Source organism: Gopherus evgoodei, chromosome 3, assembly GCF_007399415.2.
Source record: "Gopherus evgoodei ecotype Sinaloan lineage chromosome 3, rGopEvg1_v1.p, whole genome shotgun sequence".
Classification (NCBI taxonomy): domain Eukaryota; kingdom Metazoa; phylum Chordata; order Testudines; family Testudinidae; genus Gopherus; species Gopherus evgoodei.
In genome coordinates this window covers 126140080-126156610 of record NC_044324.1, presented here as the reverse complement: position 1 = coordinate 126156610, position 16531 = coordinate 126140080, and the positions used below count along the sequence as shown (strand labels likewise).

At 38.8% G+C, this 16531-nt stretch overlaps 1 protein-coding gene across 1 annotated transcript in view; it reads left to right on the top strand.

The window, feature by feature from the left end:
- Window positions 1-16531, top strand: part of SYNE1 (spectrin repeat containing nuclear envelope protein 1) — a 402501-nt gene that overhangs the window by 206614 nt on the left and 179356 nt on the right. Inside the window, exons 77-86 of the mRNA XM_030556596.1 lie at window positions 123-460; window positions 1284-1428; window positions 2778-2996; window positions 6765-7027; window positions 7863-8028; window positions 8905-9060; window positions 9276-9428; window positions 12089-12271; window positions 13983-14120; window positions 16289-16474. Of these exons, the coding sequence (XP_030412456.1) occupies window positions 123-460; window positions 1284-1428; window positions 2778-2996; window positions 6765-7027; window positions 7863-8028; window positions 8905-9060; window positions 9276-9428; window positions 12089-12271; window positions 13983-14120; window positions 16289-16474 (1947 nt within the window). The remainder of the gene's footprint in view (window positions 1-122; window positions 461-1283; window positions 1429-2777; window positions 2997-6764; window positions 7028-7862; window positions 8029-8904; window positions 9061-9275; window positions 9429-12088; window positions 12272-13982; window positions 14121-16288; window positions 16475-16531) is intronic.

Below are 16531 nucleotides of genomic sequence, written 5' to 3'. Positions count from 1 at the left end.
GCAAGAGGATGGAAAGGGGTGGGGAGTGGGTGGAGCTGTCACACCTTATTTGTGATTCTTTTTGTTGCTGTTGTAGATAGTTGCCTCTGTAACTGTGTGCAGTATTTTCACTGTTGTTCCAGGCTGTTTTGACTAAACTCTATAGCCTATGTCAAAGGTACTATCAAGTGATACAAACAGCTGGTGACTGGCTTGAGGATGCCCAGCAATTGCTACATTTGGCAAGGAATGGTCTGGATGCGGAGAGCTCTGAGGAGAACCTGAGGAATCACACTGAATTTTTCAGCACAGAAAACCAATTCCTTGGTCATCTGAAGGAGCTACGAGCCTTAGTGTCTGAGATGGAACCATTTATCCAGGCCACAGCAAGAGAGGAGCTGTTACAGAATATAGCTGTTTTAGAAGAAAAGGGCAAGGAAACCAAGCAAGAATCTGAAACCCAGCAGGATCAACTGCAGAAGTACCTTTTTATTCACTTTTTAAATTTAACATGTTTTGTTGATGAGAGAAAGGGGGACACTTCAGAAACTTCACTGGAGTTTGTTAAAGAGTGTATTCTATTGAATAGAGCAGTAGCTTGTGATTCAGAACTCCTAGATTCTATTTCCTCCTGTGCTGCTGACTTGCTGTCTGACTATTAGGAAGTTCTCTAAGTTTCAATTTACTTATTTTTAAATGAGTACAGTGGTAGCCATCAACATTATTTACAGGGCTTCATGATTTTGTGAGATTTATGATAGTAGGAAATGTTGAGTTTCTCTCATGAAAGGTATTAGACTCAGAGACTTTAAGACGAGAAGGTCCATCATGATCATCCAGTCTGACCTCCTGCACATTGCAGGCCTCAGAATCTCGTTCACCCACTCTGCCTGAGTTACGGAAGTCCTCAAATCATGGTTTAAAGACTTCAAGTTACACAGAATTCACCATTTGCACTAGTTTAAACCCGCAAGGGACCTCTGTCCCATGCTGCAGAAGAAGGCAAAGGAAAAAAAAAGGCAAAAAACCCAGGGTTTCTGTCAACCTGACATGGGGGAAAATTCCTTCCTGACCCCAAATTTGGTGATCAGTTAAACCCTGAGCATGTGGGCAAGACATGGATACCTGAGAAAGAATTATCAATAATAACTCAGAGCCCTCCCCATCTAGCGTCCCATGTCCAACCATTGAAGATATTTGCTAATAGCAAAGTATGTGAAATATAGACCCTGGTGTTACAATGCTTGATTCTAAATGATTTTGTGTTATATTAAATCTTTCTTGCTGGTGTTTCATTTTCCAAGGTATACGTCTCAGTGGCAGGAGTACCAGACAGCAAGGCAGCAGGTTATTGAATTGATGAATGAGGCTGAGGAGAAATTATCTGAATTCTCTGTAGCCAAGGCTCCTTCTGGTCATGAAGCAGAACAGAAATTGTTAGCACATAAGGTAAGGTTACTGAAAACGCTATAAATCAGTTAAATCTTGTGCCATATGCAGGATACCAAGGACAGTCAGTGACTTGCATTGTTGTTTGTTTTCCACTAGATAGATATGTGAGGTGATGAGGTGTCAGGTTTATAATGTAGACTTTTATTTACAGGCTAAATGAAAAAAGAGTTGTCTTATAAGAATGACTTCTTCCTCTATATATTGTTTTCAATGGTAGATACTGAAAAGGCTTAATTAAATATAAAATAACTGCACTGAAATATTCATATGGATCTATTTTAAACAAACAAAAGTTAAAAATTCTGAGTTGAGTTCATGGTATTGCAGGGATATCTTAAACACTCGCATTCCACTATCATATTCTGGGATGCAATCCAGACTGGTGAGGGGTTGTCACCACCTGCCCTGCAACGTTGGGTTTCCTCACAGTGCTTTTCAGTTGTTGCTCCCAAACAGGACCCCCCTTACAAACAGCATGCAGGTCATGCCCCAAGTGTCTGTGTGTAGCTTAAGCTTGTCAGGAACACTCCAGTCACACTCAGGCTTCTATCAGCTTGGTTACCACTTGCAGGGTAAGCCCAACACACTCCCAATCCTGAATTTTCTCAAAGACGTGTGTTCTTCTTGCTCCTGGGCAGTTCAGATATTAGAGGTTTGTCGCCCCTGTAAGGAGTCCATATTCAAACAGTTTGGTACTTTAAATGGAATTACCCAAAGAGTTCAGTTTTAAACACAGCACTGGAATAGTTTTGATTTAAAAACAATAAGTCAAGTTAAATAAACTACAAAGAGAGAGGTTTTAAGTGAGTACAAATATAAGGCATTAAAGTCAGAAATGGTTACAAGAGAAATAAAGATAAAATGCTTTCTAGTAACTAATACTTAAACTATATTTGATTCAAGATATTCTTACTGAATATTCCCATTCTGCTCATGGACTCCTCACTCATTAATACCTATATAAATACTGCACAGATCTAAACCAAGTTTGTAAAATGCAGTTAGGCTTGCCCACAAGGCATTTTATAAATTAAATGTGCTTTATAATATAAAAACTGATTTGGCCAAGTTGGCTACTCATTAGGCAAACTTGCAGTTTGAAGTTACTGAATATAAATCTTTGCATGCAAATATTGATAATGGATACACTTTACAATTGTTGTGTATGTAAAACATTATAATGGCAAAAAACTATTTCGAAAATAAATGCTCTGAGGCTAAAGTCTCATTTGAGCCCATAGCTGTGCTATACACTTCACAAGGGAAATGTTGATGTAGCTTCTACTCTGGTACTGTTAGGCATTGCTATATAAAGGAAAACCCTGCCATTTCTTTTGCTTTTTCAGTCCCTGGTGTCTATGGTAAATGCCTTCCATGAGAAGATCACAGCTCTGGAGGAAAAGGCCTCTCAGCTGGAAAAAATCGGAAATGATGCCAGTAAGGCAACCATAAGCAGGTCAATGACAACTGTCTGGCAGCGCTGGGCACGGCTCCGGAGTGTGGCCCAAGAGCAGGAGAAGATATTGGAAGATGCAGTGCAGAAGTGGAAATGCTTTAATGATAAGGTATAAGGGTCTGAGTAACTTCTTTCTAGTTAATTGTTTGCACATTTTCTCCACTTGTAATATATAATGTGTTACAGATTCAGAGCATTATATAGACATTACCTCACAGGGCTGAAGGCTGAATTAGTTTGATAGGTTCATTAATGTTGTCATCTCCATTTTTACATATAAGGAAACTCAGACTAAGAAGCCCAGCTACTTGCCCAATGCCAAACAGCAAGGGATTAACAACGGCAGGATCAGAACTCCTGACACCTATGCCTATTCCTCCAGACCATATTGCACTCCTGAAATGGAATGGAAATAACATTCTGTACAGTAAATTCAGTCCTGTTTTTGTTTTTGATACTTTTGGTAGTTCTCTCTAATCCCTCATTCTTTCCTTTGCCTTCCCAAAGTGCCAACTCTAGGCTGACGACTCCTTCTGAATAAAGAGAATGAGGTACAGTGCCTGATTCAATAACAAGGTGTCACTCAACACTCAATGGCAATGCAAGGCATTCCCTTACTATCCTCCCCATCATTACCAACTACCAGAGTGAAAGTACAGTCTCTGAACCCAAATGAGCTCTCCCGCAATGACTACTGGGTCAGCCAAGTATCCTAGAATTGTAGAAATACAGGATTGGAAGGGATCTCAAAGGCCATTTTGTCCAATCCACTGTACTGAGACAGGACTAAATATTATCTAAACTATCCCTGACAGGTGTTTGTCTGACCTATTCTTTAAAACTTGCAGTGACGGAAATTCCACAACCTCCCTAGATAATTTGTTCCTGTGCTTAACTACCCTTCCAGTTAGGAAGTTTTTCTTAAATCTAACCTAAATCGTCCTTGCTGCAATTTAAGCCCCTTACTTCTTGTCCTGTCCTCCATGGTTAAGGAGAACAATTGATTACCCTCCTGTCCATATGTTTCCCAAAGTGTGGTGCTCAGAACTGGACACAGTCCTACAGCTGATGCCTTATCTTCAGGGATCTTACTTTTTTGTGATTAAAAAGCACAACATTCTCAGATTTAAAAAAACATTAAAATCTGTGTTTTTCTACAATTAAAATGAAATGCTGAACTTTAGTTTCCCTACCCACAGTGTACAACGAAACCCCATTTATCCAATCTAATAGGAACAGGGTCCAGATCAGATAGGGAAAAATTTGGATTATTCAGAGAATGGGCACAGAGCTTCAGCTCTAGGCAGTGGGGCTCAAGCTGAAAGTCTGACAGAGGGAGCTCCACTATTTGGGGCTGAAGGTCTTTGCCCATTTTCCAGATTATCTGAATTTTTTACTTATCCAATTTGACCCTGGTCCCAGTTAGATTGGATAAATGGGGGTCCCCTGTAGTTAATGTTTTTTTATATTTCACAAAACGTAAAAATGAAAGATTCACTGTAAAAATACAAATTCTGAATTTTTCCTTGGCAAAAAGTTTTCTATGATTGCTGCTTATCAGTGCTGAGTAAAGTGGAAGAATTACTTCTAGTATCTTACTTACAACAGTCCTGCTTAAGACCCAGAATGATGTTTGATTACTGTATTACATTGTTGACTCTTACTTAGTTTGCATCTACTTTAACCCCCAGATCCTTTTCTGCAGTACTCCTTCCTAGGCAATGATTTCCCATATTGTATTTATGCAACTGGTTATTCCTTCCCAAGTGTAATACTTTGCATTTGTCCTTATTGAATTGCATCCTATTTGTTTCAGACCATTTCTGCAGTTTGACAAGATCATTTTGAATCCTCGAAAGCGCCTGTAACTCCTGCCAGCTTAGTATCTTCTGTGAACTTTATACATGTACTCTCTATGCCATTATCCAAATCATTTATGAAAATATTGAATAGAACCAGACCAGGACGGAACCCTGTGAGACTTCCACTTGATATGCCATTGCAGCTTGTTTTTGAGCCATTGCTAACTACTCTCTGAGTACGCTTTTACAATCAGTTGTGAGGCTATATTTCTCTAGGTTGTTTACGAGAAGGTCATGTGAGACAGTATCAAAAGCCTTATTAAAGTCGAGATATATCATGTCTAACACTTCCCCCCTATTCACAAGGCTTATTGTCCTGTCGGAGAAGGCTATTAGGTTTGATAGTTTGATTATTCGCTCCATTATCTTTCCAGGTACCAAAGTTAAGATGATTGGTCTGTAATTCCCTGGATTGTACTTATTTCCCTTTTTATAGATGGGTACTGTATTTGCCCTTTTCCAGTCCTCTGGAATCTCTCACATCCTCCATGAGTTCTCAGAGATAATTGCTGATGGCTTAGATATTTCTTCAGCCTGTTCCTTAAGTATTCTAGGATATATTTCATCAGGCCCTTGAAGAAATCTCATTTGTCCAAGTAACTCTTCTATTTGAGCCTCTCTGATCCTACCACATTTAAACTGATGTTCACTATGTTACTTATCCAATCACTGCTAACTTTTTGATGAGAACTGAAACATAAAAGGCATTTAACACTTCAGCCATTGCTGCATTTTCTTTTAGTGTCTTACCCTCATCATTGAGTTATGGGCCCACCTGTCCTTGGTCTTCCTCTTGCTTCTAATGTATTTGAAAAATGTTTTCTTGTTACCCTTTATGTCCCTAGCCTGTTTAATCTTGCTTTGTATGCTGGCCTTTCTAATTTTATCCCTACATGTTTGTGTTGGGTTTTTTTCTATTCATCCTTCATAATTTGGCCTAGTTTCAACTTTTCATATGACTTCTTTTTCTTTAATTTCAGATTGTTGAAGATCTCCTATTTAAGCCAAGGTGGTCTATTACCACACTCCCTGTCTTTCCTATTGAGAGAGTTTGCTTTTGTGCCTTTAATAATGTCTCTTTGAAAAATTCCAACTCTCCTTAATTCTTTTTTCCTTTAGACATGCTTCCCATGAAATCTTACCTACAATTCTCTGAGTTGCAAAAGTCTGCCTGCAGTCCATTGTTTTTATTTGCTGTTTTCTCTCCTGTCATTCCTTAGAATCATAAATGCTATCATTTCATGAGCACTTTCACTCAAGCTGCCTTCCACCTTCAAATTCTCAACCAGTTCCTCCCTGTTGATCAGAATCAAATCTAGAACAGCCTCACCCATAGTCCCTTTCTCCACCTTCTTTAATAAAGGTTGTCTCCCAAGCTTTCCAAGAACTTGTTCGCAAATCTGCCAAGCTGCAGTGTTTCCCCAACAGATATCTGGATAGTTGATGTCCCCCTTCATCACCATCTCCTATTTTGGATGATTTTGTTAGTTGTTTAACAAAAAGCCTCATCCATCTTTTCTTCCTGGTTAGTGGTCTATAGCAGACACCTAACATGACATCACCCTTGTTTTTACCCCTTTTATCCTTACCCAGAGACTTTTATCAGCTCTGCCTCCCACTTCTATCTTAGTTTCACTGCAAGTGTACGCATCTTTTATATACACGGCAACTCCTCCTCCCTTTTTTCCTGCCTGACCTTCCTGAACAAGCTGTACCCTCCCTTACCAATAAAAAAAATCCAGCTTTGATAGAGAGGCAGATTGGAACAACATGATGGTTTGTTTGTTTGTTTTTACTTCATATTTCTGCTATAGGTTGGATTTGAACTCACTGCCTGGTGTTGTGCTCAGGTTTATAGTATGACCATAACATAGCTTTAGAATCCCCCGGGTCCTGTATAATCATAATGCGTTACTGATCTAGTGATACAGCACTAGGTTTAAATCTTTTCCTATCGACTGTATCCACCTTTTGTTTTACTTTTATTGTTGTCAAAACCTGTATCGTTTCCTTAGATTCAAAAAGCCACCATAATGATAGATCAGCTACAGGGTCGCTTACCAGAGAGCTCAGTTGAGAAGGCATCAAAGACAGAGCTTCTGGATCTTCTGGGTTACCACAGCACTTTCATTCTGGAGCTGGAGCAGCAGCTGTCCTCTTTGGGTCTGCTCAAGCAGCATGCAGTGAGCATGCTCCAGGATGTGGAAATGGAGACTTCTTCTCAAGAGGATCTACCATTCATGCAAGAAATCAAAGCAATGCAAGACCGATGCCACAAGTAAGGAGAAAACAGTATTTAAATAAAATATTTTTGCTAGAAAAGTCATGTTCTTTTACATTAGTGTACTGTTGGCAACATACCAATAAAAAGTTCAAAAACTCCAGTTTCTGACTCAAGTCCTCAATGGAAGTATGGTAAATGTATTTAAAGTCAGGGTAGCCTGATCAAGTCGCAAGTCTAAATGGCTAAACTGTGTCTTATAACAGCTGCTCTATCAATACCAGTCTCTCTCTGGGTGTCACAATGATGTAGAGTCATGAGAGAGAGCTGAGTAAGGTGATTATTTTTATTGGGCCAACTTCTGTTGTTGAAAGAGACAAGCTTTCATACTTACAAGGAGCTCATCTTCAACTCTGGGAAATGTACTCAGGGTGTCATAGCTAAATACAAGGTGGAACAGACTGTTTAGCATAAGTAGTGCTATTCCACCTTATATTTACCTGTGACGCTCATAGTATGTTTCCCAGACCTGAAGAAGTGCTCTGTGTAAGCTCGAAAGCTTGTCTCTCTCATCAACAGAAGATAGTAAAATAAAAGATATTATCTCCTCCACTATGTCTTTCTAATGTCCTGGGACACTCACACCTACAACAATACTGCATATATACAGTCAAGACACACCACATAAAATGGATGATCTGTGGAGTTAAACATCTGAAACTTAGTGTCCTGTAACACCACTTCATTTTTTATTAGTCACCTTGTAAATGCATAATGATGTGCAACAGTCTCCCTTATTTGTTCTTTGTATCATTCAGTAAAATTTGACAAAATATAATGAAATTTTTAGGAAGCTGTAGTTCTTCACAAATATTTTTTTTATGTTTTGAAGCATGCAACAGAAGGTGAAGAAAAGTGGGAAGTTGGTGAAACAGGAACTCAAGGAGCGTGAGGAGGTGGAGCTAGAGATTAACATAGTGAAGTCTTGGATTCAGGAAACTAGAGAATATTTGCTAAACCCCACCATGGAAATAGATGCTCAACTTGAGGAGTTGCAGGTATATCAAACTTGTAATCTTCTTGTGCCCCTTGTGAAACATCTTTGGTGTTTTCTATTTACGAGCACTAAATCAGATTAAATTATAATGAATTGGAATTATACAATAAGAATGAAATCTTTGCACTAGCAATTGGGCAAACTTATAAAACAATCCCATCAGCTTCAGAAATGATGTGTAGCAAGAGAGTTATGATACATTCTCCCTTCCTAGATACTTAGGATAGGAGTTAGCAGCTTTCTTCATTCTATCTCAATTAAAAGTAAACTCTAGAATATGGATGGCAGAGTATAATAAAGTATTTATTTTCTTCTTGGGGGAAAAACATTTTAAATGAAGATGCCCTAAGATGTTTCAATATAGATGAGCTCACACAAGTATTTTCTTTCTTTAGGTGGCAAAAAGTGTTTGAGAAGGTGAACTGAAATATAATAGCATGTACAGAAATTAGCTATGCAGACAACTGCCTGTCTAACAAAGGATTGAGTGATTAAGAGCCAACACAGCTTTTATAATAATTTCAGCATCAGTTTACCTGAGTATTGATTTATATTTCATGTATGAATGAACCCAAAATCTCTGTGTAAACTGCTGGTTTTGTATTAAAACCATGTTATGAAACAGAAAATGTTTGCATGATGTTTTGATGCAAAATTCTAAATTGTTTGGTTTACTTTAGCTAGCAAACATTCCGATGGAACTGATCTGAATTTTCAATTTTTAGTGAAACTCAAAAACTGGGGATTTCCATGTGATTCTAGGCTTTGTTACAAATATTCTCATGCCTCTACTATTGATACCTGCTAGCTTATTCTATTCAGTTACTGTTTTTCTTTTACGGTGTTCCTGAATTACACCTCTTTTTCTATCCTCTAGGGTCTCCTCAGTGAAGTAACTACTCACCGCCAAGCTGTTGAGAAAATGGCCGAACAGCAGCAGAATAAGTACCTGGGACTTTACACCATTTTACCTTCTGAACTGTCTCTTCAGTTAGCAGAAGTGGGACTAGCCCTGGTAACTATACATGACCAGGTAAAACCTACTGGAAGAAGGCACTGTATAAACCTATGATACTATGATAATCTTCAAAAGGACAGTAACTGAATGAAATGTTGTGATATTCCAAGTGTGATCATACTAAAACTCTCTAAAGGGTTGTTATCTCCTTAGTTTTGCAAGAGGATCCTCCTATGAAAGAAAAGTGTATGGTTAATTGGTTTACTGCTTACTGTTGCTGTTTTTGGTAGATTCAAGCCAAAGAGAAGGAAGTCCAGCAGAGCAAAACATTAAACCAAGAATTTGGTCAGAAAATCCAGGTGATAGCAAAAGAACTAAATGGAATTCTGTCCAAGCTGAAGAAGAAGACAAATAATATAGCACAAGCTAAAATAGATCAAAAGGTAAGAAAAACACTTTATTTGCTTATACGGTGGAATGTTCTGAATTGGCACATTCCAGCTCACAAAGGGCTGAATGGTGACTTTGCCTTATGCAGCTAGAAGGAGTAAAGGTTCCCTTTTATCCAGACTGTCTGAGGGTTTCCACAACCTCTGCACATGTGCACATGCAGGGCTGCCCCCAAATGTTTCCCATGGGAACAAATATGAAGTGGGGTGAGAGGGACAGGGAGCAGGCAGAGCTGTCAGGCCATAAGTAGAAGAGTGAGCTTCCCCCTCCCCCCACCCCCCCAAAAAAGGGGTGTGGTAAATCACCCCCTTCATACCCAGTGAAATTAGGGAGCCTCATGAGACAACCACACTGCCCCTTTATTCAGGCTGCACCAAAACAGCATGAGTTATCTCAATGGGCTATCCTTGTTCATGCTGATTAGCACCTTTCTGAGAAAGTAGTTCCATTGATATCAGTGGGACTGCTCATGAAGCTCAATGAGCTCAGTTTGAGTAAGGGTGACACAATCTGGCCCTTCATGATTTTGCAGGGTTGCAGAGGCTATTAGACATGTATTGTGCTCACAAATGCTCATTTGTATCGAAGATTGCTATTAAGTTTGTCACAAAATATTACATATTTTTTAAAACTACACTAAGGTAAGATGGACTTGGTCCGTGGAAGTGAGCAAAGTGCTGCACACGGAGGAAAATTTACTGATGTGACAAAGTACCAGTCTCTCTCAGTATGCTGCTTTAAAATTTTGCCTCCCAAGTATACTTATCTGCTGTACAGGGTCACTGAAATGCATCCCACTGAAACTGATTCATAATTTCCCCAGTTAAGTTGGTGTAAAACCAATTAAATATGTATTCCTGTATCTCCAACTTTAGATGAAATGTTCTTGCATCATTGGACATATAGTAATTTTCCACAACTGCATTTATCTATTAATTGTGAGACAAAGTTGGCTTCTATCACAGCAGTAATAGTTTTGTTTTAATGATGTAACTATGGCTGTAATTATATATATGGAATACAAATTAGTTTTGAATATATCAAATTATTCTTCATTGCTCCATTTTTAAAAATTGGAATTTTAATCAATATAAATTCTGCTGCTTTCAGTACTACAATATAGAGATGAACATATTCACACCTGCAGTACAATAGTGTGTGTGTTGCAATAGGTAGATGTATGTCTGTGTAGGCATATCTATGGATAGATTGATTAGCTGTGTCACTTTCGTGTTGCTGATTTACCATGAACCTTTACCCATTCCATTTGCGGTCTAATCCATCACTTCCAGAATATTCCACATCTCTGAATAGCTTGAAACAGATCTTATTAAAAATAAAGATTAACCTGCCAGAGTAATGTTTCGTTTCCTCCCGGACTCTTCTCCATCATAGAAAAACAATCTAAACCAGAATTTCCCCCACAATAAAACTGTTCTGAGATGCATCATGGACAATGTTCAGTCCTGAACCAGATTTTCTTTTTGTTTGATTTGTGTAATAATAATTGTAAATTGCACCTTGAACTTTTTTTGTTTGAACTTTGTGCCACCAGAAATGAGTGATTTCCAGAGTAATACATGTAATATTCGTGCAGCCCTGAATGATTCCAAGATGTCATATGTCACTGTGTAAAGAAAAGCTCTAAATGAGCTTTTTTTTTTTTTTTTTAAAGAAAACTTTTCTAACATGGAATAGCTAACATTTCTTCTCTCCTTCACAGATTTGTGCAATAAGAATTGTAGATAACTAGGGCACCTGCCTTTGCATGTGGTGAGGTACATAAAACACTATATATAAAGTATCAGAGGGGTAGCCATGTTAGTCTGGATTTGTAAAAGCAGCACAGGATTCTTTGCCACTATATATAAAACATTTACAATATGTTTTTAAATACATCCACACAGGACAAAATACGTTAAGGTCTGGTGTGTTAAAAAGTTTTATTGTCACTCATTTAAGTTGAACTGCATAATTCATGGCTTTTCCTGTTGTGGTAGATCCCTCCCAAGCTCGTATAATATCTTTATCACACCACACCATTATACACAATGAAGTCTATTTCTACCTAAGAGAGTCTGTTGATTAAGTCTTTTTTTTTTCTACTGAAATGTTGTCCAAACTCCTCCAGTAACAGGAACAAATTGTCAGGTACACAGCACAAACTGATGGTACTTATAGAAGAAAAAACAAAATAGTCTGGACACACTGATATTTAATGACACATTCTGAATTTTTCAGAAAAGGTTTATTTGTTTAAAAAAAAAACAAAAACAATCCATACTCCATATGACCAACCCAAACATGCATCATGATAACAATGTGTTGACCACTCAGTTTGAGGACAAACATAGGACCACAGCCAACGCTGGTAGATGCAACACTAAGAGACTCATTTTTCTGGTGGAGGAGGGAAAATGTTATCCATCTTGTCCAAGAACACGGGGAAGAAACAGCAATGACAGTCATTGAAAAGATAATCACTCATCCTGCTCTACTGCCTTTTTGCTTAAAGAAACATTACTGGTATGCAGCCAAAATAGAAATGGAACAAACTATGGAAACTTCGGAAAGTGTCAAAATCACAAAAAGGCTGTTAAAAACCAACCCCTGCTCACTGATTTGTAAGTAAAATGCTCTTTCCCTGTTCTAGATCCTAGGTGAGGAATTGGACAGCTGCAATATAAAGCTGGTGGAACTGGACGCATCTGTACAAGATTTCGCAGAGCAGAACAACCAGCTGGCTAAACAGCTGGCTAATAGGATAGGGAAACTGACTGGGCTACACCAACAGACTATTCGGCAGGCTGAGTACAGAGCAGCCAAACTCAACCAGGTATGGTGTCAAATCATTTAATTTATTTCCTTTTAGAGGCTCCAAGAAAATGGCGATTTCTGATTAGTGACTTTTATTTTTTGTGTAGTTACATAAAAACATTATTGTCTCTTGGAATAATGTGTAATATATGCATATTCAGGGCCAAATTCACTCCTTGTGGATGGACATTAGGCAGATGTAAGTCTGGATGAATGAAGTGTGGTCAAGTCAGGAGTGTGGAATAATTCTAACTTGGAGAGATGCTGATTCAGCACCTTTGCCAGGAAACGTGTCAGCAAAGTTCCTATGGAGACCTAACCAGGTTTTAAAGCTGCCTTCCAACAGACAGCATGCCCAGTGCAGTACCTGCCCTCTCCTCTGGAGTTAAATCTTGCTAGTGCAGCTCTCCGTTCATATTCATTTGGATGGAAGTTGTAATGCCCTGCACCATGGGGGTTGGTGGGGGGAAAGGTGATCATAGCCTGTATACAGCAATAGAAAAGTCTAGAAATAAAATTATTAAAAATGGCTCCAATTCAGCAGTCTGTTCCTACTCAGCAAAGCACTTAAGCACATGCTTTGTCCTATTGACTTCAGTGTGTAAAGTCTAAATGAGCACATGCTTTGCTAAATTTGGATCAGTACAAGCAATTGAGCCATAGAAAAAGGGACTAACAAGGAAGGAGTTTGAGGTACTATCTTGGCATGTTTGGTATTTTGAATAGTTGAGATAAGAGTGAGGGAAGGACATTTTGTGGTCCTGCCATCTGTAATCCTGATATGTCATGAACCCCATTTTCAAAATGCTTTGAGAAGATATTACAGAACTTGAAGTGGATAATGTTTCATGGTATTCTTTTCCCTTGCCTCTGCAAGAAAGTTTTCCCAAAAGAAGATTGGAAATAGCTGTCAGAATAATTTTCAATCAGTGTTACTTTTAGCAAAAAGGGCTTCGTGAAAGAGTTGTTTGCTGAACTAAAATACTGGACAACAGAGTATAAAACATAGAAGAAACCCTATTCCCCATCCAAAGAAGCTTACAGTCCAAGTGCTTTAGACAAACAATATAATTCAGATACACAGGGTCTGTCTCCATTCTCACTATGCAAATCCATTGATTTCAGCAGTTATTCCTGTTAAGTGAGTGGAGAATCAGAGTTATAATGTACTCGCTAACCAGAAAAGTGGGTATATCAGAAATCAGTGCAGTTTTTGGCTTTGTGTTTTTAAAATAAGTGTACCGCTTTTCTTCTTTTGGAAAATTAACATTGATAGGCTGGACAGAGAAAGCAGGCTTTAAATAGAGAGGGGGGATGTGTGGGATTGCAGGTGGGGAAGAGAGACATAAGGGACAGCCTAAGATAAGGCACAAAGATAAGAATGACTATACTTAAGTGGAAGTCTTGAGCTGAGCAAGAAGGGAGAATACATTCATGTGTGACAATCTCAGGCATGCACATCCACCCACATACTCCTAATGTGTCCTAGTTTGTCTAGGAAGTACTTTCAAAAAATAGTTACTCCAGATGTTAGAAGCATACATACATTATCTTCATAATGTGGAATACTTTTACTAAATTCAATAATAATAATTAATAATAATGATTGAAAAATATTACAAATTACCCACCCCACCAAAAAATAGGTAGTTTAATCTACTCTTGCCACTTTCAAAAAATGTTCAGAGTCCTGCTGTGCAGGTTAATAAAATGGATCTTTTTATTTTCAGGCTGCTTCACACTTGGAAGAATACAGTGAGATGCTGGAGTTCATACTGAAATGGATCGAGAAAGCTAAGAGTCTAGTGCATGGTAGCATCACATGGAATTCTGCCTCCCAGCTTCGTGACCAGTTTATGGCATATCAGGTGACTATATGAGCTACAGATTTCAAGGGACAGTTTAATTCCCATTTGTGGCATTCTGTTCAGGATACCCAGAACCGTAAGCCACTGTGTTACCCCTCTGCCTCAGCAAGTGAGGGATTAGACTGTGTGTGTGTCTATCTGCTTTGCCAGCAAACCCAGAGACTCTGCCAGTCTAAACATTGCCTTGCAGCTAGCATACAGTGAGCCCAAGTTCTCCCAAAGACAGCTCTCTGCAGTGTTTAGTTCCTCTCACTGGACATTCACAGAAATCATTGTTTGCTGCTTCCAAAGAGACAGAGCGCACACCAGCCTGTTAGTTTAATTGAGGACTCTCACTGTAATTCAGTTATAACAGCACTGAAATTTAGAATAAGTAAAATTAAGAATAAGTTTACTGACAAGGAACAAGAACAGGAGTACTTTTTGTGGATACAGACTAATGCAGCTGCTATTCTGAAACCTAACAAGGAACAGAGGTTTAAGTGATACTAAGCAAGAGAGAGAGAGACAGGTATGGTAATAAACAAAACAGTACAAGCTTTCTATTGACTGAAACTTAATTTTAGCAAGTTACGGTCTTTGCCTAAGCAGTTTTCTTACTTAACATCTAGCTACCAGCATAGGGAATCCAACTTTCACAGGCTCAGAGAGTGCTGTACCCCATGTCCACCAAGAGATGGATAACTAAAATGTCTTTTTGCTTCCCTTATATTTCTCCAAGTCCATTGTCTTGGTCTCAAGAGCTCAGAAGCCTTCCTGGAGTGTAGACTATGTCCCCTGGCATACTTACCAAGTTATCTCCTCCAGGATCTGTTAGCTTGATGGCTTTGTTTACCTTTTATGTAAATATACTTTCATTGTCCCTATTGTAATCAAGCTGGTCAGACAGGTAAATCCAGATGTCTAGCATTGTGTAGCAATGTCTAGCAACATTTTCTGTATATTTGGTAACACATGCACTGATGTGTTTTTCTAGTGTAAACTAAAATAAGAGACTTTGATCTCATATGGCAGCGTTCATATTAAATGTTCTAAAATTCTTTACTGATTGACGAATTACAGTAAATATGTGTCATTAATTGATTCTGCAGGCAAATGTGCATTCCACTGTATATTTTGTAAACATGACTTTGGTGCAATTTTTTTAAAATGTAACAGTTACGATAATACAGCAAATCAGTTTACCAAGCCCTGCTAAATCACAGCTACCTCTTATCTGAACCCATCCTTTGGGAAATGTAGCCATTTTCCTAGTTGCTCCTTGAATATTCCACATCTCTGCTTATCCACAAGTTTTGATGTCCCCTGAACAGTGTTGATTGTATGGGGAGTATGTGTGAGAGACTGTGTGGATTGTGCATACATGGGAACAGTGGAGTGTTACATGATTCTGAGAATCAGACCATCCCAGTCCGTCAATAGAAAATAAATCCGACCCAACAGCAAGTGCTGTCATCTGACCAAGATCAGAAGAAAATAATGTATTGGTGAATCTGGCCCCAGGTGTATAATTCTCACTAGAGCAGGAAGGTATAAGTTACAGTTCTCTGTATTAGTGAAGTTGCTCAGCTCCAGTGGCGTTCACCCTGAGGAAGATGCTATTTCTCCCATCCATGACGGTTTCTCACCCTGCTGTTATAGGCTACTAAGGAGTTGTGCTGATTCAGCACACACCCCAGAACACTCTGAGTTTGCCTACTTCCTGGGCAGGCCATCTACCTTTTAGGCCGAGCTAACAGCCACTGTCTCTGCCACCACACTGTTTGTTCCACCTGAGATCTTTCTGCTGCCACATTGGCCCAGCAGATGTTCAGGCTGAATCAGGGCCATACTTAGTGTGTATTATATTTTTATCTAACAACATGCTAATGTATATTGAGAAATTCTTTAAAAACTGATGTATGGAGAGGTACAGCTTCTGAAATGATAAAATTTATGCTAATGTTTTATGGCCTTAATAAACTAAAGCACTGAAGTTCATGCTCAACGTGAAAATTTGCTTAAGTCTAATTGAAGTCCATAGAACTTAATCATATGCTTAAGAATAGGTACGGTTTTAAGTGCTGTGCTAAATAAAGATGTGCTTAAAGTTGAACATATGCCTAAACGTTTTGCTGAATCAGGGCCGAAAAGGTGACACTTAACTCTGATATGGTTCCTCCATTCAGACCATGCTTGAGGAATCTGGAGAGATTCATGGTGATCTCGAGTCCATGAATGAGAAGATAGAATATCTTTCAAGTGTTTACTATACTGAAGGGATGACTCAGCAAGTGTCGGAACTGGGGCGGCAGACGGAAGAGCTACAGCAAATTATCAAACTGCGGCTCCAAAATCTCCAGGATGCAGCCAAGGTACTTGAAGTGCTCTTCATAACTGGCTGACAATTGGAGTAACTGTTCATGTCGCCA